Source organism: Lepidochelys kempii, chromosome 6 (assembly GCF_965140265.1).
Source record: "Lepidochelys kempii isolate rLepKem1 chromosome 6, rLepKem1.hap2, whole genome shotgun sequence".
In the NCBI taxonomy this organism is placed as follows: Eukaryota; Metazoa; Chordata; order Testudines; family Cheloniidae; genus Lepidochelys; species Lepidochelys kempii.
Window position 1 is genome coordinate 11,415,937 of NC_133261.1, and position 27,892 is coordinate 11,443,828.

Here is a 27,892-nt window from a genome sequence, read left to right on the forward strand (position 1 = left end):
CTGTCCCTCCTGGGGATGATGGGGGGCAATGGCATGAGCTCTTCAAATGGAGTGGTGAAAGGTGCAGCCCCAAGACTCAGCGTGTAATTTGATGATACTCACAGCATCAGCTGTACATCTCAGACACTAGACACCAGTGCAAGGACAGAGTCTGCCTGAGCTATGCTCATTCTCCACTTCCTGTGCCAGGGTGCAGGCAAGGTCCAGTTGGCAGCTCTGCGACCTTACACCAGCTGAGAACTTCCCCAGAGAGGGGAACTCTCAGCTGGCCAGCATAGGCAAGACTCCACCACTGGGCCCCACTTGAATGGCACAAAGTGTCCAGAACAAAAGAGTAGAATCTGGGCCATTATTTGGGGTTTTACCTTGGCATGAGAATGCTGCTGTTTGCTCTGCTCTCTGTATATTAATTTCTGCTACAGGAGCCTCTCCATCTTCACCATCTGAAAGTTAGAGGAGGGCGGCATTACCGAACTGATCACAGGAGGAGCTTAAGCAGGAAATGAAAGGGGCTAGGAGAGTATTTTCCCCAAGTGAGTCATTTTCAACCCAATATATTTATTTCCTGGGTCAGAGCAGCTTAGATGGTAAGAGGCTGCAGTGAATTCTACACCTGGTTCAGCTACTGAATGATCTTGAGCATGTCACATCACTTCCCTGTGCCTCAGTTTCCCCATCTGTAGAATGGGGATGATGGTACTGACCTCTGTGGAGCTGGCATGATGGCTCCTTCCCCTTGCCCCTCCCTGCCACTGTGCACAAACCTGACTGGCTGCAGGGAGTGCCAGCCAAAGGCATAGCATTAACTCTGACCCTTGCAAGGGTTTGAGTGAATGAGCAGGCAGGAATCAGGATGAGAGACAAGCCTGGAAACTGGAAAAGAAAACAAAGAAGAAAGAGGAGCCTGAAGCTAGGGCAGAGGGGAAGCTGCTTGGAGGAGAACCCGCTGCTTGCAAAAGGGATTCTCGTAAACTCTCAGCCAGGAGCTGAGTCCACGTTACCAACACACCGTCCTGAGCTCACCCTGCCAGCCAGCACCAGACTGCAGGGAGAGGTTGGATTGACCCAAGGTAGGGAGGGGATTGCGTTGGTGCGGGGTCAAAAGTCTGTGTGTGTCTAGCCGGGCGAGGAAGAGCTGTTTTGTTGTGTGCTGTGCCTGGGGGAGGCAGTCTGAAATCCCCGCTAGAGATCCTGGCCTGGGTCTGTTCCTGGCTTTGCCTGGGTTATATAAAAGTGTTGTTCTATCATTAAGTGTGGTACTTGTTCCAGGGGTTCACTCTGACCCCTCTGGGAGGGAGGCACAGGTGTCATTTCAGATTTGGGGGGCAACTTTAACCGTGATTCCAGGGGCTACTTAGGCACCTGAAAACTCTAGGTTTTTTGCGGATAATAACTTAGAAATTAGCTGACAGGAACACTGTACCTAATTCCTATATGAAGAAAGAAAAAAATATATACAAACACCTATTAAAGCCGTATTTTAAGTTTATATGCAAGTTTAGGGTGTGGGGCTCAGCAATTTGGGAGAGCCCCCGAGAACAGCCACTACTCCAGTTCGAGAGGAGTCAGCTGAGGTGGTTCGGGCACTTGATAAGGATGCCCCTTAGGAGGCTTCCTTTGGAATTCTACCAGGCACATCCTACTGGGAGGAGGCCCTGAGGCCAACCCAGGACACACTGGCGGGATTATATCTCCCAGCTGGCCTAGGCACGCTTGGGAATCCCCCAGGAGGAGCTGGAACCTGTTGCGGAGGATGGAGGTCTGGTCCTCCCTTCTCTCCATGCTGCTGCCGTGACCCACACCAGGAAAAGCAGCATAAAGGAAAAAGAAGAAGAAAAAAGAAAGATGTAAGTTTAGAACCATCAGGAGATAATACAGCAAAACAGTCCCCATCCGAAACCGGGACGTCTCAATTCTGGAGCCTTAACGCAGATAACAGAAACCCAAGTTTGATACTTTGCACACTATCTTTAGTAGAGATAACTCAAAATAAATAAAATTTGCTTAAAATCTGCTTAACAGACACACTCACTCACTCTATTTTAATCAATTGCTTTTCACTCTCCTAAAAATGTATTTATTTAACTTTAACATCTGTGGTTTTTAATCTTTTATTAAGAACAGGGATTTGTTTTTCTAATTATTTTGTTGTTTATGCTCCCTGATCACAATCGTGTGCGTGAGTCACTAACTTCTGACTCCATCGCTGCTTTTAGTATCAGACTGGGAACCACATTTAGTTTTGTACGGATTTTAAGTTATTTTACAGCTATAACTAAAAATACAATTTGAAAATAAGCGACCTTCATCTGCACTGTGTCTAAAGTCATGTGTTTAGCTAAGTTTTTTGGTGTGTGGTTTTTTTTTTAAACTGGTGAGTTTACAAGCTAAATTTGAGTACAAGCTACAAAAGTTTGAGTACAAAAGGTGAGTACAAGCTAAATTTACATTCTAGAAGGATACTATTATTTGATTGTACCACTTTAAATAATGAATGACAAAGCACAATATGGTAATAAAAGTAATAATGATAAATTAATCCAGCAGGGACAGGTTCGGCATTTTAGAACTCACTACTCAAAGAATTACATTTAAGCATAAGAGAGAAATAAAATGATGAAATACACAGACCAGTCAAAAAACTAATATAACAGCACTGTAATCCTTGACGAACTTTGAAAGAATAAAATTACAGAGACCATATGTGCATTGCACATTTCAACAGGAAGTACCAAGAAGTAACAACAACAATAACAACATAAGTGTGTGTGTCTGTGTGCAAGAGAGTGTGTGGTGGGGAGTGTGTGTATGTGAAAGAGTTTGCATGTTGGGGGGAAGTGTTTGTGTACCTGAGTGTGTCAGCTCGCTGTCTCTGTAAGATGAGCACTTAGAAGCCTGAACACTTGTTCAATACAGCAGTCATGGGCGGCACATGACTCTGGCATTTGGGGAGGCTGGTGCGAACCCCGGAAGCTCCCCCAGTGCCCAGACCGGGGCCTCGCCCCTGCTCTCCCCAGAGACCTGTCTCCGCTCAGCCTCGTCCCCCCGAGGCCCTGCCGCTCGCCTTCACCACTCACTCCTCTCCTCTGCAGCAGAGGAGAGGAGTAAGCGGCAACAAGGAGTGGGAGAGGGGGCCTAGAGGGAGGGAAACGAGTGGCTCCACCCTTTTCCCCAAGGCCTCCCCACCTGCTGCTCGCTCCTCTCCTTCACCCCCTCCCACTCCTGAGTTCGAGGCACAGACAGGCTCCCTGTGTGCCAACCGCAGCTCAGCGGAGACTGGGTACATGGACGGGGGAAGGGAACACTCCAACATCAGCCCCCTCTCCCAGCTCTGCACAGCAGACCAGGAGTCTCTGCCCAGTGTACTCTACGGCCTGGCCAGTTTGTGTGGCCTCACAGTCACAAACACACACCGGATTGTTACCCTTCCACCGAAGTGCATATTTATTCTTTCCTTGCCAAGTAGAACGGTGTACTGGGGGTTTATGGCAAGAGGAGACTTCCACAAAGCCTTCTTTCCTCAGCCCAGGCTCACCCTCTGAGCTTTTCTTCTGAGCTTCCCCTTTGCCTCCTGTTCCTTCCACTTGTAACCTCCCAATTACGTCGTTACCTCTCTCCATTCTGAAAACCGACCATTAATTCCTACCCTTTGTTTCCCATCTTTTAACCAATTAGTGATCGATGAGAGAACCTTCCCTCTTATCCCATGACAGGTTATTTTGCTTAAGAGTCTTTGGTGAGGAACCTCATCAAAGGCCTTCCAAATATCTAAGTACACTATGTACACTGGATCCCCCTTGTCCACATGCTTTTTGACCCCCTCAAAGAATTCTAATAGATTAGTGAGGCATGATTTACCTTTACAAAAATCATGTTGACTCTTCCCCAACAAATTATGTTCATCTATGTGTCTGACAATTCTGTTCTTTACTATAGTTTCAACCAGTTTGCCAGGTACCGCAGTCAGGCTTCCCAGCCTGTACTTGCCTAGATCACAAGTGGAGCCTTTAAAGACAATTGGCATCACATTAGCTATCCTCCAGTCATCTGATACAGAGGCTGATTGAAAGGACAGGTTACAAACCAAAGTTAGTAGTTCTGCAATATCACATTTGAGTTATTTCAGAACTCTTGGGTGAATAGCATCTGGTCCTTGTGACTGTTTAATTTATCAATTTGTTCTAAAACCTCCTCTAATGACACCTCAATCTGGGACAGTTGCTCAGATTTGTCAGAAAAGAATGGCTCAGGTTTGGGAATCTCCCTCATATCCTCAGCCATGCAGACTGATGCAAAGAAATGCATTTAGTTTCTTCGCAGTGGCCTTATTTTCCTTGAGTGCTCCTTTACCACCTCGATCGTCCAGTGGCCGCACTGGTTATTTAGCAGGCTTTCTGCTTTTGATGTACTTAAAAAGAAAATTGTTGTTACTTTCTGAGTCTTTGGCTAGCTGTTGCTCAAATGCTTTTTTGGCCTTTCTAACTATATTTTTACATTTCACCTGCCAGAATTTATGCTCCTTTCCATCTTCCTCACTAGGATTTAACTTCCACTTTTTAAAGGATGCCTTTTTGCCTCTCACTGCTTCTTTTACTTTGTTGTTTAGCCACGGTGGCACTTTTTTGATTCTCTTACTATGGTTTTTAATTTGGGGCACACATTTAAGTTGAGGCTCTATTATAGTGTCTTTACAAATGTTCCATGCAGTTTGCAGGGATTTCACTTTTGGTGCTGTACCTTTTCATTTCTGTTTAACTAACCTCCTCATTTTTCTGTAGTTCCCCTTTCCGAAATTAAGGGCTACCTTGGTGGGCTCCTGTGGTGTTTTTCCTGCCACAGGGATGTTAAATTTAATTATATTATAGGCACTATTACCAAGTGGACTAGCTATATTCACTTCCTGTGCTCCACTTAGGACTAAATCAAGAATTGCCTCTTCCCTTGTGGGCTCCAGGACCAGCTGCTCCAAGAAGCCGTAATTTCAGGTGCCAAGAAACTTTATCTCTACATCCTCACCAACAGTGTTTAATTGATCATAGCAGAGCTTGCAGTCTTCTTCAGGATGCAGTGACATCAGTGACCAGGGTGCTGCTAATAGTACCCTGTCGCACCCCCTTAGTCAAGCACTTTGAGATAGATGATAAGAGTCAGATGTTGTTTTAATTTTGCTCCCAATTTGGACATAAAAGGCTAGAAGACATGCCCCTCTGGTCTGCAGAATGAATTGGTTTGCGTCAAGAAAGACATTACAGGAGAGCAGGACTGGTGGGAAAGGATCAGTTGTTCTTTTCTGGAAAAAGAAATTCTAAATAAAGATTTTTCCTAAGCAAATTGTTTGAAGCTGGTTACCTGCGCTGTCAGGTACCAGCACCCAGAGGTCATCTTCCTGCTGCAGCAGGTCATCACCTCTCCCTGCCTCAGCGAGGTTGCTGTCTGAGCTGGTGTCCTTGTGTTCCTTTGAAAAGGAAAGTTAAAGGCTAGGAAATAAAGGCCATACAGCCCTGAGAAAGGCCAAATGTGTCCTGCCTCAGATCACATGTTCCGACTAGATAATACCTCGAGGTCCCTTCCAGCCCTAAGTTTCTGTGATTCTATGTCCTGTAACAGGCATTCAGATGGGGTGAAATTTAGGCCTAGACAGAAATCCAAAGGCAAAATAGCTGCCTGGGCCCCCAGGAAGCTCTCTGAGATCTTGAGCTTGAAGAAAACTTGAGGAAACTTTACCATCAGCCCCAAATAAGGGGCAATGCATCACTGTGTCAGGCCAGGAGCAGCCCAGGGAGTGCACTGTCTCTCGCACACAAGGACTGTACGCTGCTAAGTCCTTTCAGGATTGAGGCGGTACCTAGAATTTGTGCTGGGGCAAATTTCATCCATAAAAACTTTTTCCCTCTCATCTTTTGTTGGCTGGACACAGGAGAGTGTTATGTTGAACAGGTCATTCACTGGAGGGCAATTTCCTGGGACTTGCTATGGACAAAACAGATCCATAGATTCCAAGGTGAGAGAGGACCACGGTGATCATCTACTCTGGCCTCCTGTGTATCATAGGCCAGAACATTTCACCCCGTGATTCTTTCTGACTCTTCACATCACCTGTGAGAACCCATCTACCCACCAAGCCACTGAAACCTACTTTCCATCATCATGTTTCCTTCCAGGAGCCATGGTATCAAATCAGCTCCTAGAAGCCCTTCCTTCCACACACTTGACAAGGCATTCGATAACACAGAAGCAGGATCCAAGCAGCATCGTTGTTAATGCATGAGTCAGACTAATGATCCATCCAGCCCAGCAGACTCCAATGGTCAGTGTCAGCTCTTACATAGGACGGAACCACCATGCGGATAGTTATGGAATAACGTATTCCTATCCACAGACAGTTAATGGGTGGCTTGTTCCCCAGAGGAGGTGGGTTTATGTTTATTATAAAGTTTTACCAGATTTACTTGAACTATGCGTAAATTTATCCTTATAAATGTCCATTCCCTTTTTTGGGACTCCCACTAAGTTCTTGCCCTCAAAGATACCTTTGTGTCGGTGAGTTCCACAGGCTAACTCTCTCTCCAAAAAAGAAATAGCTACTTTGGTCAGTTTTAAACTCACTGCCTTTCAATTTAATTTATTCTGTCCTTTTCTCTTGCATCATTAAACAGCGTTCATGGAAGTCAATTCATTATGTTAAAGTCCTCCATCATGCCCCCTCTTATTTATCTCTGGTATTTAGATGGCCCCTGTTACCATAATACATGAGCATCTCACAACCTTTACTGTATTAATCCTCACGATACCCCTAGAAGGTAGGAAATGGCTACAACGCTTCTTGTACACATGAGAAACTGAGGCACTGACATAGAATCATAGAATATCAGGATTGGAAGGGACCTCAGGAGGTCATCTAGTCCAACCCCCTGCTCAAAGCAGGACCAATCCCCAATTTTTGCCCCAAATGGCCCCCTCAAGGATTGAACTCACAACCCTGGGTTTAGCAGGCCAATGCTCAAACCACTGAGCATGACCAAGCTCACACAAGAAGTCAGTGGTGGAGCAAGGAATTGAACCATTACATCCCCAGGGGCTAAGCTAATACCCTAACCTCCCTTCACCACCCCTCCAAGCTAAACCTATTTCGACTGTAAGTGCTGTGAGGCTGGGATCATCTTTTGTTCTCTGTTTGTACAGCTCCCAGCACACTGGGACTGTGCCCGTAGGCACTGTCACAGATAGATAATAATAATCATGATCTTTCCAATCTTTCTTCGCACATAAGTCTCAAGCCCCTGATCCTCCAGGGCTGGAGCACCCACGCAGAAAAATTAGTGGGTGCTCTGCACCCACCGGCAGCCAACCTCCCCTCACCCCCCACCCCACCTCCTCCCGCTCCTCCCCCTCTCCTGAGCAGGTTGCGTCCCCTCTCCTCCACCTATCTCCCAGCGCTTCCCACCCGGCTATCGCCAAACAGCTGTCTGTCAGTGTTAGCAAGCTCCGGGAGGGAGGGAGAGGAGTGGGAACATGGCGTGCTCAGGGGAGGAGGTGGGGAAGAGGCGGGGCCGGGGCAGGGATTTGGGGAAGGGGTTGGAATAGGGGCGAAGAAGAGGCAGGGCAGGGCCTTATGGAAGGGGTGGAGTGGGGGCAGGGAGGGGGCGGAGTTGGGGCAGGGACTTTGGGAAAGGGGTTGGAATGGGGGCGAGGAAGAGGCAGGGCGGGGCCTCATGGAAGAGGTGGAGTGGGGGCAGGGCTGGGGGCAGAGGGGGTGTCGAGCACCCACAGAAAAGAGGGGAAGTTGGCGCCTATGTGACCAGAACTGAATGCAGTATCCATAGGAAGGTGTAACATTGGCACTAGAATATCTCCTTACGCATCCTGACATTTTGTTTTTCACTCTGTTGGGAAATGGGAGGAATTCCCACAGCTGTAATTTACCTCCTATATCTTGGAGTAACTGATTTAAAACATAAATCTGGAAATAACTCCTACCTCTGTTTTTGCCTGAAGCTGGGATCCAGGTCCTGATTCCTGTCCAAACAGGTCATCTTTCAAAAGTCCTGGACTCTCAGGTTTTCCTTCATTTTCTTCATTTCCTTCATTTATTTCTGGTTCTAAACTTCCAGATCCTGGTTAAAGCAAATGTTAATAAAAACAACACTAATATTAAGAATAATAAACAGGGCTGTTGATTAATCACAGTTAACTCACGTGATTAATTTTTTTTTAAAAAATCGCAGTTTCAATCACACTGTTAAACAATAGAATACCAACTGAAATGTATTACATATTTTGGGGTGTTTTTCTACATTTTCAAATATATTGATTTCAATTACAACACAGAACACAAAGTGTACAGTGCTCACTTTGGATCTTGGAGTGCATCTGGTATGTAAATATCTTGTGATGCTGGCTACAACAGTGCCATAGGGAACACCTGTTCTCACTTTCAGGTGACATTGTAAACAAGAAGCAGGCAGCATTATTTCCTGTAAATGTAAACAAACTTGTTTGTCTGAGCAATTGGCTGAACAAGAAGTAGGACTGAGTGGACTTGCAGGCTCTAAAGTTTTACATTGTTTAATTTTTGAATGCTGTTATTTTTGTACATAATTCTACATTTGTAAGTTGCAATTTCATGATAAAGAGATTGCATTACAATACTTGTTTGAGGTGAACTGAAAAATACTATTATTTTATCATTTTTACAATGCAAATATTTGTAATAAAAATAAAGTGAGCACTGTTCACTTTGTATTCGGTGTTGTAATTGAAATCAATATATTTGAAAATGTAGAAAACATCCACAAATATTTAAAATGGCATTCCATTATTGTTTAATAGTACGATTAATCACATGATTAATCGTGAATACTTTTTTTAATCACATGATTAATCGTGATTAATTTTTGTAATTGCTTGACAGTCCTAAAAAAACCTAGTTTTCCCCCTCAGTTATCAGCCTCCCATTTAGTCCAGCCCCATCCCTGGCCCCTTTCTTTAGCTAATTTTGGTAAAAATTGAAAAATATCTACTTAAAAAAATTATTTCAGTTAGAGCTGGTCAGAAATTATTAATCAAAATGCTTTTTCAAGGGAAAATTTTGTCTTTATCTTAAACATTTTTGCAGAATGTGTCTATTAAAAAATTTTGTGTTGCAAAACTGAAAACTTTTCAGTTTCTGGCTGCTGAAAACTGAAATTTTTTGTTTATTTTTAAGTTTTCAACAAAATGTTTTAAAAAAATATATTTTCCTCTAAATTTTTCCCAGAAAAAAACCCTTGCTGATATTCTGATGAGCAAAACTCTCAGCCACAGGCAGTGGCTGAACCCTCCATTCAGGGGGGCTAGGCCACCAGCCTCACCCCATCTGCCTGAGGCCCCAGCCACCCCGACCCCCACCAGCCACCCTGCACCAGCGGGCCTGACCCTTGAGCTGCTCTGGCCTGCAACAGCAGGCCTGACCCCCAAGCTGGCCTGAGCTGCCCTGGCTGGCCCAAGACACCCCAGCCATGCTGGCCCCAGCTGCCCCAGCCGTGCTGGCCTGAGCCGCACCATGTCTAAGTCCACCAGAGACCACACTGCAGTGATCCCATCCCAGCTACTAGACCCCATTCTTCTGGCTGTCCAATTAAGGCACTAGCTGTGTCTCTGTGAGATTGTGCACACATCTTCGCTTGCTTCCAGGCGGTAATGGTTCACATCAGCTTAGGCCACGTCTACACTGGCAAGCTAAAACTCTCTAACTTGTTGGCTCAGGGGTGTGAAAAATCACACACACACACCCCAAGCGCATCAAGTTTGAGCACTTTAAAGCGCTCGTGTGGACAGGCTCCGAGCACGGGGAGCCGCACTCCCAGCGCTCGGAGCTATTCCCCTCATGGAGGGGGGTTACCAGGAGTGACCACACTTGCACACCAAGGCGCTGCCGTAGGAGCGTTCCCACAGCAGCGCTTTCACTTCTGTAGTGTAGACTTAGTTTTAGGCTTTACCGGTGGAAGGGGCAGATTTTTGGATTCCATTTATCTTTTTAAATGAAAAACTTGTAAATAGAATTACCACAGCTGCTCAGGAAAGGGAATTTCTATTCTGGGGGAAACTGACATTTCAAAAAAATGTTCTGAATTGGAATGAAAAGCTGAAATGATGAAATTTCCTAAAATATGAAAATTTCAAAATTTTTATTTTCAGGAACATTGAAATGTATTATTTCAACGGTGTCATTTTGATTCATTTTATTTTGACTTTTACATTCTATTAAACATTTAATAGCATATATACATTTTATTAAGTATCATACATGTAATACTAAATTTAATATTTAATATAAAAGTCAAAACAAAGTGAATCAAAGCAACATTATCAAAACAAATCATTATGACATTTTCTAAATGAGATGTTTCATTTTGGACAAAACTGCATGGAAACTCTTCTGTCTAAAATTTTCACCCAGCTCTAAAAAAAAAAATCACACGGGGAAATGAAATGGTTACCGCTACTATCCGGGATTTTCCCCTCTTTCTGCTCCTCTGTCTCTGCTTCTCCAGTGGCTCGGTCTGTTCCAACCTTGCATTCCTTGGAAAAGGAAGGTCATCAAAGCATGAATGGGGTGATTCTTTAAACGTAGCAGAGGCTTGATTTAGGCCAAATGCAGCCCTTTGACAGGCGTGAGGGTACCTGCATGAACAACTCCTCTGCTAACCGACGGCAGAAACAGGTTAACTGAGCAGGTTAAGAGCTGCTGGGTTATTGTGGCTAACATTTTCAAAAACAGGAGGCTAATGTTAGGCTCCTACTTCCATATTTAGGCAATTAAATAAGTGGACTCATTTTCAGATGTGCTGAGCTGGAAAATGGGAGGGCTTTTCACAGGAAAAAACAGCTATTTGTCAAAACCCTGCTAAGCCCCAAAACATTCTCAGCCCAACACCTCCAAAAACTCAAACAATTTTGGCCAAAATCTGTAAAAATTTTGGCCCCAAATTGCCAAAAAACTAAAAAAAATTGGTCAATAACTATTAAAAACTAAATAATTTTCGACCCAAATGGCCAAAAATCAAAAGATTTTAATGAAAGTGGACACTTTTCTGGAAAGTTTGGTTTAGTCAAAAATCCACATTTTTCAACAAAAAGAAAAAAGTTTGGAAAGATTTCCAACAGCATAAGCCAGCAGATCCCGCTTACTACACTGGGAGCTGCTGGGTGCCCAATGCTTCTGAAAAGTAGACCATTTAGGGCCTAATCCAAAGGTCATGGAAGTCAGTGGAAAGATTCCCCACGATTTCACTAAGACTTTGGATCAGGCTTTTATGAGATGTCTAAATATTAGAGATGGTTAGAAAATTGAAATTGTTTCTAGTGAGGACAGCCTAGAAATTTCAAAATTTCCCATGGGAAAAAAATTAATTTGTTCCAGGAAAATCAACAGTTTTCAATTTGACTTTTTTAAAACAAAACATGTAGCAGCTGCCCACCTACAACGGACTCCTTAGGCTGCTGTTGATGCTTTGAGGGGCACCCAGCCCCAGGAATCCCCCACAGTCAGAAACTGCCCAGAAAGTCCCCCGCTGCAGAGTGACAAGCCTAGAAGACCTGAGAGCAGCTTCCAGGGCTGCTACACTCCACTGAACCCATAGATCCTGAAATGGCAGGCCCCCGAACACCCCGCCAGGTCAGCTGGTAGGAAACCAGGCCTGTGTTTTTCCTTCCTGTCCCGCAAGGAATTTCAGTTTCAATAAATCAGCATTTTCATACAAAAAAAAATCATTGGAAAATTTCTGAGCAGCCATAAAACTAAGCTCAGTTCCCACTGATCCTAAGGAAACGAACGCCCCACCTCAATGGCTGCTTCCACAGAATCAGCTGGTGGCTGGAGTCCAGGTCCTGGATCCTGTTCAGCGGCAGGGGCATCTTCTGACAGTCCTGAACTCAGAGGGTTTGGTTCATTTGTATCTAGCTCTAAAGATTTAGCTCCTGGTACTGAAAAAGTCAAAAACAGAAAAACAGTATCTGTTCACTGAGTGTGAGGGCAAATTCCCAGTGTTCACTTAAATGACCGTCTTAGAGTCTCCAGCACCGGAAAAGTCTTTCCCCTCTTTTACCCCACTGCTGAGTAAAATGGGGAAATATACAGTTGTCAGTATGTTAACTCTTCACAGTGTGGCCAGTGTCTTTGTATGTATCTGTGCAGCACCCAGCACAACGGGACCCAAATCTCAATCACTGTTTGTTGGTGCAGCCTGCCAGGGCCCCGATCTCAGTGGACGTGAACCTGTGCAGCACCCAGCAAGACGGGGCCGTGATCTCAGTCACTGTGTGTCCGTGTAACGCTGGCACAGTGGGGCCCCTATATCACTTAATGTGTGTAGCAGATGTTCTGGAAGATGTTCAAACATGTAGGAATCTTTTTGCAGTGGTTTCTTTTCACCTTTCCTAAATATTTTTAATGAGGTTTTGGAAAATATGATATTAACAGCTCTTGGTATAAAGCATCGACAACACAGCAAGTCCAACAGAAAGAAATACGATCACAACACACTCGGGGGCTCAGCTTTGCATCAGAGTCTTAACTTGGTAAGTCTATCAAATCGAGCTGCTCTAAAAAAAACAGTGAATATGTTAATATTAAAATTGGACAGCTAAAGAAATATCCCCCCAACCCCGCACTGTGGCATGCATTCCATCAGCCAGTGACAGCAATCCTGCTACAAAACACCTTTCCCTACTGTATGCTACAGATAACCACTCTGCAGGGCTAACTGTCCACGCCTTGCAAAGTGAGGAAGATCAGCATTGTTCACTTGCTTTCCCTGCTGGTAGCGTTGGCACACGTGTGAATGAAAACACCAGGCACAAGTATAACCCGCTGCTGAGTGGACTATAGGTCCCCCTTTCACATGCCGATCCACGGGGAGTGTGAGTTGCCACAGCCCACAGTTGCAGTGAGAGAGCAGTCTTTTTAGCTCAAACTGTAGCAGCTTGTGCTGTTAGTGCGGGAGGTCCCTGGTTCAATCCCCAGAGTATCATCCCAGAAAGTGGCCATCACACAAGAATAAAAAACTGGCTGGCTTAAGGATTTGCCTGTACGACGGGGGCTATAGCAGGATAGTGACGGTGCTGTTGCTATGCTGGCATAACCCCATGGTATACAGGCAGCCTGCAGAGACAGAAGGGGTTTTTCCATGCCTGTAGATAAACCACCTCTCTGAGCAATGGTGGCTCAGCAGAAGCATTCTTCCATCATCCTAGCTGCATCTACACCAGGGATTAGGTTGGCATAGCTACGGTGCTCAGAAGTATAAACCAGACAGCTATGCGTGTCATGTCCCTTTTTAGTGCCTTAACCACTTAAGGGGAGGTTTTCATAGGTGCAAATTGCAGGTAGGCACCTAACATCCATGTCTTTGAAAATCTAGCTGACAAAGGATAAAAGTCTACTGTTGTTTCCAGCTAACAGAGTTGCTCCTTCAGCTTAATGGTACAAGCCTGCGCTGTGGAGGTGAAGATCTTTGGGTTTCTCTCTACACCAGAAAATCAAATCCTGTGAATCTATTTGTAAAAGACTTAAGATTAGAATGGATCAAAAAAAATTAGGTGGAAATGTTTTGTCAAAAATGAAATTTTTCACAAGAAAATGAAAATTTTCAATTTTCTTGCAGAAAATGTCACAATATTTTTTTTTCATTTTGAATTGACCGTTTATTTAATTTCAGCATCAAAATGGTATGTTATTTGAGATTTTGGAAACTGAAAAATTTTGATTTGGGGATCTTCTGGCGTTTTCCCTCCCTTTTACTTTCACAGGAAGAGGAAAGTTTTAAGAGTGAGAGGCAGTGTGTGGAGAAGGAATCTACTTCTTTTCTTTTCTTTCCAGCTTGGGAAATAACTAAAAAGAGTAAGAAACGGTTTTGGAGGGGAAGACTTTTCACACTTTTTTTAAACTGAAAAGGAGTGAATTTTTTTTTAGACAGAAAATAATGAGATTTTACAACATAACAAGGCTGGGCGGGGTCTTTCTATTCAATACGTATTTGGACTTTCCCGGGTTTCCTGGTGGAAGAACTCCCCATTCTATAAATCAAATGAGTGGCTGACAAGGAATGTTCAACCCACCAGTAACACATGTAAAGCTTTACGTTACCTTCTGTCAGACGCTGCGACCCATTTGTGCCCTTCAGAGGCTGCTGACATTCCGGACAGAGTGTTCCTCCTTCCAGACATTTGCCATCGCATTCTGCACATTTCATTTTTATGGCTTATCCTAGAAAGTTAACCTTAACCAAAGAGCTGTATCAGCAGGGATTCATGAGACAAACACCAAAAGATCATGAGATTGGCTTTAAAAATCATGAGGCTTTTAAAAAATAATATGTCAGGGTCTTTTTTCCTTTGCCTCCTGGTTTTTGAGCCTTTTGGGGATCATGTTTTGTAGCTTTTCTCCCCAGTGACGAGAGATAGAATCTGGCTTTGTTTTGAAAGGAAAGCTGAGAGTCTTACATAACTACCTGACTCCAGGAGCTGAGGATTTTATAAAAGCACCAACTATCACAAAACAATAAAATTATGAGAGCAGCCAACATGGTATTAGTTACAAACCTAAAAACCTAGTGCCTCCCCCTTACTTTTCAGGTAAGAGAAGTAGAGTGATGTAGGTAGGGTTTTTTTTAACATTGTAATTAATTCTGAATCTCTGATTTCATCGGCCTTAATTCTCTCAACAATTGATCCCAGCTTTTCATTTTAAGATTTGAATTTCAAGGCATAAGCTATCCAGGAAGAAGCTGTTCATGTGAAGATCCCTGGAAGTGACAGAGCTGTGTCAAAAGTATCATATGTGAAAACAAACCTAACAAATTCAGCTCAGCTTGCACAATAAAGGGCATAAAATGAAGAGGTAAAACCAAAAATGCATTCTCTCTCTCCCTTCTCTTTCATCCTTCTACCAACACAACAGCTTTAGCAAAAAATGATATTTGTCAAATATAATCAGCAGCATCAAGACAAATGGAATTGGGTGACACTGATAAATCATGTGCAGTAGACAAGCAAATAATAATTTCCAGTAAACGCAAAACTGTTCTCCTCATGAAAAGGACAGTGGAAGATGGGCTGTAATTTGGGACTATCAGCTGCTAATATTTTACTTTCTTTTTCATGCAGTTAATACTCCTAATGCATTATGCACAATGGACATAGGCCCTGGTCAGGCAAACACATACACACAATTTACAAGCTCAACATTGCATTGAATTTGTCGACGTTATTAACCCCTAGCAGGTGGGAACAGAGATGTTATTCTCCTTTCCCCACCCCAACCCCTCTTTCCCCTCCCCTCCTGTTCCTTTATCTTTCTGGTCTCTGGCCTTGCTTTTTTTAAAAAAAACCTTTACTTGTTCGCACTCTTTTCTATGTGGTTTTGTACCTAACACTGATTGGATCACTGAGTAGCAGGAGTAAACTTATAGTCAGCTAAAGGAAATCATATAATTTCACATACCACCCACTATCTTTGTCAGTGAAGCACCTAGCACCATGGGGCCCCATCTTTGGTTGGCGTTTCTGATCAGTACACCTAGCAAGTCCATCTGTGACACAGAACAGGTGGTGCTGACATATAATGGATCTGTATATGTTTATCGTTCGGTCTGGCAGAATTTTTTGTATATAATTCTGACAGATAATACTGATGTTTATTTTTACGCATTTATTCTTTTTATTTATTTAAGTTTGCACTGAAAATGCATGTGCAAAATTATGTTTTTAAGAAATTTTTAAAGATTTTTAATCTATTTAAGTTTTCACATGTGTGGGAAGTGGTAAGGGATCAGCAAAGTGGGGGTCAGACAATAATTATTTAATGACGCAGATGTTGTTATTCAAAAAGTTAAAGCTTTCTCACCATTTAAACACAAATTGTCAGTCTCACATATCAAAATATACCAGGTAAATAGCATTAAATCAAACTCCTGGGCCCCAGTCCAGTGCTCTATCCTCATTTTGCACTGGTGTTAATGATGGCACAAGGTGAAGGGCAGAGAGGTTTGCCCCAAATTGCACACAACACATCACAGCGATGTGCTATGAGTACAGCAATTAGATCTGATTCTGCTCTCAGTGACCTCGGGATAAATCCTGAGTCATCCACTGACTGCAGGGGGATTGGAGCCAGATTCTGATCTCAGCTCCCCTGGAGTCAATCTGGAGTCAGCCACAGACTGCCATGGGGTCAGGGTAAATTGTGATCTCAGTGACACCAGTATTATAAATCTAGGGTGACTCTGGAGAAGTTAATGTCATTATCCGAGTTTTTAAAGGATGTAAATAAGGAAGCACATCTATGTTAAAGGCATATATCACAATTTATACCATAATCCCTGTGAATCAGAATTTATAAGAGAACTTTCTATAAATGGTCAATCATCCATTTTAGTCAACAATGCCATTTCACCAAGAGCAGGAAATGTCATTCTAATTTCAACATAATACGGCTCATACAGAGGAAAGATCCGTCTATTTGTTTGCCCTTAATTTAAAGGTTTGTTATAAATTTCAGAAGCACAGGGAAATCCTGCAGTCTCTCCTCAGGCATCAGTCCCATCACAAATCAACTGAGGAAATCATGCAAGTTTAGCAGTTTAAAAAGTCTTAACACGCATTTACCCTACCTTGTAGCAGACTCCCTGGCCATAAAGATGCCTGCTGGTGCACGTTATCTTCACCAGGAAATACATCTGTTTCATGTCTGCCTATATATACTGTATTTGAATTGGCTTCCCAAAACACGTGATTTCTTTGTTCTCTTTCTATTTCTTGTAAGAGCTATGGAAGTAACTATTCATTTTGAAAGTGAAAGTAATTCAGTAACATTTGTAGTCTGCAACAGCAATAGGCCCATATGCAGGGTTTTCAGTTACTTCTGCCTTCAAGATGAAACTGTAGCTCAGGCTGCTGAAGTCAGTTTGGTTACAGTGTAACCAATAAAACTGGAACCCTAAGAAACAGGGTTGTCAGTGTCACCAACCATTCAAAAAAGTGTCCTTTAGATCTTCTGGCACCTTAGAGACTAACCAATTTATTTGAGCATAAGCTTTCGTGAGCTACAGCTCACTTCATCGGATGCATTGGATGCTCACGAAAGCTTATGCTCAGATAAATTGGTTAGTCTCTAAGGTGCCACAAGTACTCCTTTTCTTTTTGCGAATACAGACTAACATGGCTGCTACTCTGAAACCTATCCTTTAGATCTGTTACTGTCCAGGCTTAGCGAAGCAGGGTGGAATTTCATCTCACTTCCTGACTACATTTGTGCAAAATGTTTGCGCAGAAAGATTTTTCCACTGAAAAAAAGCAGATTCAGGACCACCAAAAATTTTGCAGATTTGTGTTGAATTGTTTCAGTTGGTAAAAAAAAGAAAAGAAAAACGAAAGTGATTTGTTTCAATATGTTCAAAATTAAATGGTTCCACTTTTTTTATATAAAGCAGCTTTTTGTTATAAAACTTAATGACATTTTATTTTTAGAAAGATAAAAATGTTTATAAAAACTCAGAGCTGAAATGAAACATTTGGATTTAGGTTAAACAAAGTTTCATTCAATGCAAACGGAATTATTTATTTTACTTTTTGGTTTACTGAAAATTTTGTGGGGTTTTTTTTTTATTTCAAGTTGACCTGAAGGTGTGTGTTGGGGATGGCCAGCAAACCAAAAGTTAAATATTCACCCAGCTCTATTCCAGCCTTTCTTACCAGGGGCTGTTACTGAGCTTTGTGTCACTTTCCTACCGGTTTCATATCAGACCTACTATAGTATTAAACTAAATCAATGTACAGTGGCCAGGCAACTCTTTCCCCATGTCAGCCTCAGCGTTTCTTCTTCTGGCAGCAGGGAGGTACTGGAGTACAGCAGGGAGTAAATCCGTCCTACTCCAGAGCTTTTTAATTCTTACCTTTGGTATATTTACGATGTTTACGAGGCAAACCTCAGGGTAGACCCATGTCGGTTTTTTTACACCCCTGAGCGAGAAAGTTTCAGCACTGTAAAGTGGAGACAAGGCCTAATAATTTTATTAAGATGACGTTGAAGTAAAAAGAAAACGGTACAGAGTTTAAGTATAGAAGTTTCTGGTTATCAGGGAATAAGGTACAGATTATCAAGGGGTGCAAAATTCGGTTTAGGAACGGGTGGTGTAAGGAATACATAATCTGAAATCTCTCTGATTGGGGTTAAAGTCTAACAGGTCAAAGTACAGACATTGAGATATGGGGATATGTTGTTCATATAATGGCTATGTTCAGGTGTGGAGTATAATGAGTGGATATGATGATGAGGATGGATTTACCCTCATTTGGTGGGATTTAATGTTCAGTGAGTTTATGGTTCCAGTTCATATGGTCCAATGGAAAAAGTCTCTCAGTCCCTTTCCCATAGTGGATGCACAAGGTCGTACCGGCTCACGCCTCCTGGTACTGACAGTGGCCGGTGATGTGTTTGATGTAGATGTCCCTGGACCATCGGATGGTGTCCGAGACCATGAGGCGCCGCATGAGCCGTGCGTAGCGTCGACCAATCCCACGGGTGCGCAGCACCCGCTCGTTGCAGGGGTCCCAAGCGCCCAGGGCTCCGACAATCAGGGCATCCATCTGCACCTCGTAGCCCTTCGCTCTCAGGGTGTCAGCCAGAGGGGCGTATTTTTCCAGCTTACGAGCTCAGGCTTCGCGGAAAGCCGGGGTCCTGTTCTCAGAGGAGACCGTGACATCGACGAGGATGATCTTTTTCTGGGCCTCGTCAGTGACAACCACGTCGGGTCGCAGCGGGCTGTCAGTACCGGGGATGGCGCAGTCCACAGCGACCTCCCCCAGGCGCGGTGCGATGGCTTTCCCCAGGCGGTTCTGGACGGCGTTGTGGCGCAGCTGCCAGGCTCTGGAGTGGGGCTTGTAGCTGCACAGGACGTGGGGCAGGGTCTCGTTGGAGTAGCCGCACTTCCTGCAACACTTGTCTCGGTTCCCGTGGCGGACGGCTCCATTGAGCGGGACACAGTTGAGCCAGGCGCGGTGGATGAACCGCCAGTTGGCGAAGCGGGTGAAGGCGCCCCCGACGAGGAAGTGGTTGCTGGCATCCCACTTGCTGGTCAGTTCGAAGGCTTTTCCCTGGTCCAGTTTACACTTCAGAGTTTTCATGTACAGTGAGTGGATGGCCGCCTTCAGGGTCCTCTCCAGCAGGCCCCTGGCACTCGGGGTGATGATGGTGTTGTCGTCGGACCTGATCTGCGGCACCAGGACTCCCAGCTCCTGGCGCTCCTCGCACCACTCCCAGCGGCAGCCGATGCACTTCCCCAGGCGACACGTGGCATTGCGAGTGCGGGACCACAGTGAAGCGATGTCCCCTCCGAATTCGCCATCCAGGGAACCGCCCAGGAAGCTGGCGGTGTCTTGGTTGGAGGGGGCTCTGCCGATCCACTTCTTTGTTGCGTCATGAAGGGCGTTTGCCACGTCATGAAGGGCGTTTGCTGCGATGTTCCTTACCATAGCGTCGGGACACGTCAGCAGGCGGAAGGCAGGGGTGATCACCACGATATCACACAGGTCACCCATACAGGGGATATTGGCACCGCCATGCCTGTGGGCAATGTAGACCAGCTCATTGCTGGCTCTCTGGGGAAGGAACAGCCACTTCTTCACCAGCTGCTGGACGATCTTGTCTGCCTTGTTAAGGGGTATCTTTGCCATGGCGGATCCCCTTAGGACGAACAAGATACGGGGGATCAGGAAGGTGTTCAGGGCGTTTATCTTCTGCCACGGTGCTAGGAGGGAGACATCGATCTTGGTGGCATCCTGCGAGACCTCCTGGATGGTGTCCTCGGGTGTCTGCCGGACACGGAAACCCGTTGGCGTGCCAAGGTGCTAGTACACCTGCCCCTCTGCCAGGGGGATGACGGGCTCGCCCTGGATCCGGAACCCTGTCGTCTGCATCGAGTCCCTTTTGCTGCCGTCGATGTGGAGGGTTGCGCACTTCTTTGCATTGAAGCGGAGCCCCATCCAGTCGGCAGCTCGACTGGTGGCATCTAGCATACGTTGGAGGTTCTCTGGGTCGTCCGCGGTCAGGACCAGCTCATCCGCGTAAGCCAGGACGCTCACCCTCTCACCGTGGAGGTTGAAGCCATCTGTGCCATTGGAGATCGCTCGCAGCAATGGCTCCATGGTGAGGTTAAAGATGATGGGGCTGAGAGGACAGCCCTGCTTAACTCCGCTCCGGATCGGGATCTCGGCGGTCTCCCCTTTGACCGAGCGAATGGTGGTGCTGCCTCCCTCGTACACCTCTCGGATCACACAAAGAAAGTTCTCTGGCATCCCAAACTCCTGGAGCGTGGCAAAGATGTGGTGGTGGGGCATGGACCCAAAGGCGTCAGTCAGGTCGAGCCACACTACCATGCACTGCCTCCGCGCCCTTCTGGCCATTTCGATGGTGGTTTGGAGGACAAGGTTGTGTTCATAGCAGCCCTCGCAGGACATGAAGCCTTTCTGGATGAAACTGATGGCTCCCCCACTCACCGACCACTCACACCGATCCTCGACGCCAGGCAGCTGGCATAGAGCTTGTACATTGTGGAGCAGAGGGAGATGGGCCTCCAGTTGCTGGGGTCATCCCGCTCTCCCTTCCTGTACACCAGGACTGTCATGGCCTTCTTACAGGAGCTGGGAGTCCAGCAGAATCGCTTGTGTAAGCAGTGTCAGGATGAGCTCCACCCTGACATCTGGTGGTGAGGTGTGGCAAGTTGTGGAAAAGAACTTCAGGGGCTGATCTCATTTGCATAGGCACACCCACCACGCCTAGAATGAGACCATAGCTGCCCAAATGGTCACTTTGGCTGCTGTGGGATCCCCAGTGTCTCTGTTATTGGGGCAGGAAGAATAAATTGTTATTACCCTGATTATGGGAACTGTGCTTGGAACTGTACGTGGCCTTTTGTTATGATGGAGGGATTCACCATCAACTAAGTAGCACTCGCTAGGCAAGGGTCATGGGTTCCAAAACTGTGTGAATGGAGAGAGGCTGGGGACAAGTATTAATACTTGGTGGCATGGGCCCCTTGGTGAGGGCCTTACATGCTGATTGCACTTCCTCCTCTCTCCACTGTGGAATATCAGAGCTAATTTTGATTTCATTAGAAGTCTAGTTATAGGCTGCTGAGCTCACTTTGGGCTGACAGTGCACCAGCACTGGGGCTCCCCTACTATAAGCTGAATTCACCTAAGAGCTGAAATCACTGAGTGTTGTGTTAAGTAGTGGGGGAGCCTGAAGATATATTGTGGAGCAGGTTGCGGGACGGCTGGTGAAGCAGTTCGACGCGGAGCAGTGTGTGGATGGCAGGAGCTGCTTGTGGGCCGTGCAGCTGAGCGAAGGAGTTCGTGGGGCGGCTGGCGGAGCGGAGCGCAGCTGAGCGAAGGAGTTCGTGGGGCGGCTGGCGGAGCGGAGCGCAGCTGAGCGAAGGAGTTCGTGGGGCGGCTGGCGGAGCGGAGCGCAGCTGAGCGAAGGAGTTCGTGGGGCGGCTGGCGGAGCGGAGCGCAGCTGAGCGAAGGAGTTCGTGGGGCGGCTGGCGGAGCGGAGCGCAGCTGAGCGAAGGAGTTCGTGGGGCGGCTGGCGGAGCGGAGTGCAGCTGAGCGAAGGAGTTTTGTGGGGCGGCTGGCGGAGCGGAGCGCCGCTATGGAGCTATGGGGCGGTCAGCTTCAGATCACGTAAGGTGCCTCTTACCCCCCATTTCCACCCAGGTTGGGAGGTAAAGCTCCGCCGATAAACTTTCGAACTCTGGGGCTGCCCTGACCAGGGACAGAGACTTTTGGGGCATTGGACTTTTGGGACTTTGGGTGATTTGGGGTTGCTGGACTCAAGAACCAAAGGGAAAAGGGCATGCCCCAATTTGCCTGGGGTGGGGTTGTTTTTGCTCATGGGTTGTGTTATGAATCCTGTTGGTGGTGTTTCCCCAACATAATGCCACATTGTTTCTCTCTGTTATTAAAAGACTTTTGCTACACTCAGACTATGTGCTTGCGAGAGGGGAAGTATTGCCTCTTGGAGGCGCCCAGCGGGGGTGGTATATATTTGTCCCAGGTACTGGGTGGGGGCTCGAGCCGGTTTGCATTGTGTTATTGGAATGGAACCCCTAGATATTGAACCCGGCCCTTGTTGCTGCCAACTCTGACGGGCAGAAGGGTTACACTTGCACTGGTTGAAGAGTGTGGCGAGGACCAGGCAGCCGGGATCTTGCTTTTTCAGGAGGCCGTAGGGGACGCTGTCTTTCCCAGGAGCTGTGTTTTTTGTTTTTGAGAGTCTGGCCATCACTTCCTTGGGCGTATAGTCAGTTTCCACCTGCTTCGTCGACACGGGGCAGGGGGCGGAGACACTCTGGGCGCTGCGCTTCATTCCGGACTATGCAGTCGAATACATCCTTGACGTAGCTGTAGAGATGCTCAGATGGGATCGTGCAGTAGGGCGAGGGCCCATCGAGGATCTCCCTCATGGCCTTGGAGCGGTTTGCCCAGCTTTTGGATCCTTGAAGCTGCTGCTGGATCGTAGCAGCGGCTGGCGTCTCTACTTCTGGCTCCCCTGGTGGTGGTGTTGTGGTCAGGAGCAGGCTTTCTGTGGGCAGGCGGGGCATTCTCCTGGTTCAAACTTCTCCTGGGAGCGGTTTCCGCAGACAGTTCTTGGGTGAGCCTGTCTAGGAGGAGGTCGAAGTCGTCAAAGGAAGCTGCCGCTTGTAGCTCCTCGGTCCAGGCAGTCTGCCACGGAGTGGCAGCCCTCACCATCGGCTGCTGGCCCTCGTGGTCCTCGACCTCGTCTAGTGCAGGCTCAAAGCCTGCGGGATCGGCCTGCCGTCTATCTCGTGGGTCAGGATTCCCTTCGATTGGGCGCTGGGGCGGGATCTCCGGCGGGATGCTGGCATTGCTAGTGGTCGGAGAGACGCAGTCTGGCTCGGGGGTTGCTGGGACACCGCTGATCCTTCTAGGAGTGGCTGCTGTCTGGGCGGTTGCTGCTGGAGAGTGAGATCTCCCGTAGGCAGTGTCCCGCAGAATGGACTCGGGGGCCGTGCTGGGCCATCTGGCGATGAAGGCCCAGTGCTTTGCTGTGGCTGCGGGGCTGGTTCCTCCAGCAACGTCTGGTGTTTGTAGGGCGATCTGGGGCGTGGCACTGGCTCCTCTGGCTGCTGGAGCTCGTAGGGCGGTCTGAGGGGCGGCTCTGGCTCTTCCGGCGGTTGGAGTTCGCAGGGCGGCCCAAGGGTGACGCTGGTTCTTCCGGCGACAGGATCTCAAGCAGCTAGGCACGGCGGGGTGCTGATCCTTCTGGGGATGGGGACGTGCTGGGCAGGGGGCAAGGTAGCACTGAGTCGTCTCAGTATGGAGATTTGATTGGCGACATGAGAGGGTGAGACGGGCCTCCTGCTGGCGAGGACCTGGGTGGTGTTCCCTGAGGCAGCAGGTACCTTCTCGATCACAGCATCCCATTGCGCTGGCCTGGCGACGGGGGCAGGCTTCTTGATGGCAGCTTGCAAGGTCGCTTTTCTTGGTTGAGACCCAGGAGCAGCAGGCCGGCGTGCAGCAGGAGGGATGGGAGCCGGGGCAGGAGACTGTGTTGTTCCCTTGAGGCGTTTCCTGCAGGCGACTTGGTGCGTCTTGCATTGCTTCTGCGTCTCGAAGGGCAGGCTGCAGAGGGCACAGCTGAAGGCAACCCGCTTGCTGTGGCATCTCTTCAGGTGCCTGGTGACGCCACCGAGGAGGTGGAAGCTTCGGGACGGAGAGCAGATGGGGCAGATGAGCACGTCCGCAGCGAGGGGGTACTGCAGGTAGACGGTGTCCTCGTTGCCTTGCAGCGGGGGGGTTCCAGCAGCATCAGCAGTATCACTAGCCGGTTTATCCTGGTGTGGGCGGGTGGGGTTGAGAGGTCCGGCTGGGCGGGCATCCGGCAAGGTCCTGGGGTCCCTCTGTGTGGTTTCTGAGGCTGGGCAGGCATCCGGCGAGGCGCTGGTGACCCTCTGGGTGGTCTCTGGAGAGATGCTGGCCCCGTCTATGGAGATTCCTCTCTTGATGGTGTGTAGAGCAGCGAGAGCATCACCAGCATCAGGGACATGGGCAGCTGCGGGGGTGGGAGGTGCTGGCTTTTTGTCGCCAGCCCTTCCCCTGTCAACTCAGTGTTTACTGAGAGAGGAGAACAGCTCTTTGCAGAGGACCTTTCTCTCTACTTCTCCAAACCTTGCAGCCGTCACTTCTCATCCCTCTTCCTCCTTCTCTCGTTGGAAGAGGGGGTTTTTATCGGTCACCAGGGCCCCTTAATTGGACTTAGGAGTCTCTGATTAGCCCGAGGTAACCTCTTTTCAGTTCATAGGGAAAAGGGCCTTCACCATTCTAGGACTGGTAGACCTCCCTTCACCAGCTCTGAATCTGTCACCTATCTGCACCTCCTTCCCACACAATACTATGAGGTTGGGATCTGTGAGAAACAGTTTATCCTCCCAGCATTGCTGGGCCTGACTCCTGCCCTGTGCAGCACTTTGCAGTAAAAGGGTTGTAGCAACAGGAACTATCTTGTTACTCTTGCATTTTTTTCCTTTGTTCTGGTGCATCCACTTAAGAGGCATATGGGCAATAACAAGGGTAAACCTCTGTCCGAGCAGATAATACCAGGGGGTTTCCATGGCCCATTTTACCACAAGGCACTCCTTCTCCACTACGGTGTACCTTTCTTCTCTGGGTAGGTGTTTTCTGAGGTACAAGATGGGGTGTTCTTCCTCTCCTTCCAGTTGAGAAAGTATGGCTCCCCACCCTACTTCAGAGGTATCCATTTATAGGCTGAATTCCTTCTCAACATTTGGAGCTACGAGCACTGGGTTTACTGCAGATGGCTGTCAGATGTGCAAAACCTTATTCTGCTGCACCAGTCCATTTTACCATGCCTGGGCCTCTGGTCTTTATCAGATCTGTCAAAGGGTATGCCCTGGTGCCAAAGTGGGGAATGAAGTGCTCTAATATCGCACTATCCCCAGAAGTATTCTGACCAGTTTCTTACTGAGCAGTTGAGGCCAACTTTGTATTACCTCTAACTTGTTCAGCTGGGGTTTCACTATGCCCCTCCGTATGATGTACCTGAGGTATTTGGCTTCTACTAGCCCAGCGGTTCTCACACTGTGAATTGGGAACCCAAAGTGGGTCACAACCCCATTTTATTGGGGTCACCAGGGTTGGCATTAGACTTGCTGGGGCCCTGGCCTCAAGCCAAAGTCTGAGCCCCACCGCCTGGAGCCGGAGCCAAAGCCCAAGCCCCATTGCTCAGGGCCAAAGCTGAAGCCCTAGGACTTCAGCCTTGGGTGGCAGGACTCAGGTTACAGGCCCCCTGCTGGGGCCAAAGCCCTTGGGCTTTGGGTTTGGCCTCCTCACCTGAAGTGGCAGGGTTCAGGCTTTGGCCCCACCTTTGGGGGCAGCAGGGCTCAGGCTTAAATCCCCCCTGCTGGGGTTGTGTAGTAATTTTTGTTGTCAGAAGTGTATCGCGGTGCAATTAAGTTTGAGAAATTGGCCATGCTTATGTACTTATGTCCTCTTGAGCTGCGGTCACTCCTCTGACTGCGCTGTAGATGTCCCCTAAGTGAATTAGGAGCCTACACTAGAAATTTTTGCTGGTATAACAATGTTGATTGAAGGTGATTTTTGCGACATTTCTGTGCTAGAAAATTCCATACTGTGGATGCAGTTATAGTGACGTAAACTTTAACTGTTATAGCTTATTTCACTTGGGGAACTAAGTGGGTGGGTGAGATTCTGTGGCCTGCATTGTGCAGGAGGTCAGACTAGATGATCATAATGGTCCCTTCTGACCTTAATATCTATGAATCTATGAAACTGGCATAAGCTACACCAGCAAAAGTATTCTGCCACTGTAAACTGCATCTGCATTAAGCGGGCTTTAGACTGACAAACCTTTTAAGTCCAGCAGGGTTGCTGTTATCTGTGCTGTAAACCCTCTGTTTACTGGTGTAATGTTACACTTTGGGTGTGGTCTGCAGTTTCCTGTCAAGTTATTGCTGGTGACTACCAGGGCAATTGCCTCCACCAAAAACCCTCCCAAAAGGTAAACTCTTATTAAACACTCATAAGAATGATGCTAAAGCGTTTGAAATGTAAAGCAGTGAGTAAAGCTTTTGTTGTAATAATATCCCATACCCCCTTTCTCTTACAGAAGTGTTTTCTCTTGGGGGAACCCCTACTTCACAGCATTTGATGGTATTAAAGGTATGGTCCTTTTGGGGAGAAAAGTGTCAGTTTCAATAATCTGGAGCGATGGTTGTTGCTGCTGGAGTCTAATCCTGTTCCCTTTCATACAAAACAAGACGAGCTTGTTCTGAGAGAAAGGTCAAAAGGTAGAAAATGCAGTTTCCTGTCTCTGGTGCTCACACTTGTAGCCTTGCTGCTGGAAAAAAACAAGCCCAGCATTGTGCTCTGAGCCACTTTGATAGGAGAGATTCTTTTACCAGGCTGTTTAAGGCGTTGTGTTTAGCTTCTTATCCAGTCAGGCTCACCGCTTTGTGGAGTGAAGTTTTTCTTGATGACTCATCCAGATTCTTACTACACAGAAGGCAGAAAGAGAAGTGAAGAGAGGGTGCAAGGTGAAACACCCTCACAACTCAAGTGTTGGTCAGGATTTACCCTGAGCCAGTGGACATGGCAATGTCATGTTCCTACTCTCTGGCCTGGTCTGGTCAGGGCACCTTTCAGGGTCAGGACAATGAAGGCCCAATGGTCTCAGGGTAGGTCCCACGGTGAGGGTGGAGATAGGGAAGTAGCCACAATGCTAAAGCTTGCTCCTTCCAGCCCACATCTCCAGCTGCTCGACCCCAAACAACATCCAGAAAGGGGGTGGCAGCCTCATCCCAGGAACACTATCCAATCAGAATGAATCTGGGGCTGATTATAACTCTGAAACATTTCCTCCCATTTCTAGAACCTTTCATCTCACCTTCCTGCCAACCCAAGCTGCCTTAGAGTCCAAGACCAGAAGGGACCATTTGTGACACTGGTCAGAGAACTTCCCCAAAATCGTTCCTTGAGCAGATCTTTTAGAAAAAACTTCCAGTCCTGATTTGAAAATTGTCAGTGATGGAGAATTCACCATGATCCTTATAAATTGTTCTATTAACTAATTATTCTCACTATTAAAAATTTAAACCTCTTCTCATGGCTCCTTTCCCTGGAACAATCTGAGTTCATACCAGTCTTTCTCCATCTTCTGCTGGTTTCCACGAACAATATGATAACCTAGCTGGTCTTCTGTTACTCCTTTAATGTGGGTTTCTTGTGCCATGGGGTGGGGTGTGTGGTGGCTAATTGGAGTGAGTGCTTCTTGTGAGCAGACATCTGAGTTTTCTGAAGTACAGCTGTTAGTGCTCTCTGAAAGTCATGAGAATCAGCCCTACTTAGGGAGATCAGGGAAGGGGTTTTTGTGAAGGCAGCTGCGTTCTTTAACCCAGGGCACATTTTTCTGATCAATCAAATAACAGAACCAGGCTCAGCTTGGTGGATTAGAAATTCACTTCACTTTTGAATTCACTGTACTACCAACTCCCTAGTGTTCAAAAAACCTGAGATTAATCATGAACTGTTTTAAACATAATCATGAATTTTGGGTTCTTTCTAATTGCCTGTTGGGTTTTAAAGCTTTCAGATGCCCTCAAACTTTTCACCATAGCCATGAGGGCTAGAAATTTATTTATAAAAATAGAAAAAGCTAATAATAATATGTAGCTCTGGTAAAGCACATTTCATCAGTAGATCTCAAAGCACTTTACAAAGGAAGGAAGTATAATTATCCCCATTTTACAGATAGGGAAACTGAGGCACAGGGCAGGGAAGTGACTTGCCCAAGGTCACC

At 46.8% G+C, this 27,892-nt stretch overlaps 1 protein-coding gene across 6 annotated transcripts in view; it reads right to left on the reverse strand.

Annotated features, from left to right (window-relative positions):
* Positions 1-16,727, reverse strand: part of LOC140913636 (E3 ubiquitin-protein ligase rnf213-alpha-like) — a 175,631-nt gene extending 158,904 nt beyond the window's left edge. For 4 of the 6 annotated variants that reach the window (XM_073350364.1, XM_073350366.1, XM_073350362.1 and 1 more), the window contains exons 1-7: positions 16,650-16,727; positions 14,126-14,258; positions 11,822-11,964; positions 10,479-10,560; positions 7,978-8,114; positions 5,350-5,455; positions 366-443 (exon numbers count right to left, since the gene is read on the reverse strand). In XM_073350364.1, the coding sequence (XP_073206465.1) occupies positions 366-443; positions 5,350-5,455; positions 7,978-8,114; positions 10,479-10,560; positions 11,822-11,964; positions 14,126-14,231 (652 nt within the window). In that variant the 5' untranslated portion in view covers positions 14,232-14,258; positions 16,650-16,727. Of the gene's footprint in view, positions 1-365; positions 444-5,349; positions 5,456-7,977; positions 8,115-10,478; positions 10,561-11,821; positions 11,965-14,125; positions 14,272-16,649 lie in introns of all 6 variants that reach the window. The other 2 variants (XM_073350363.1, XM_073350365.1) reach the window with 2 other exon arrangements.
* Positions 16,728-27,892: the final 11,165 nt, after the last annotated feature.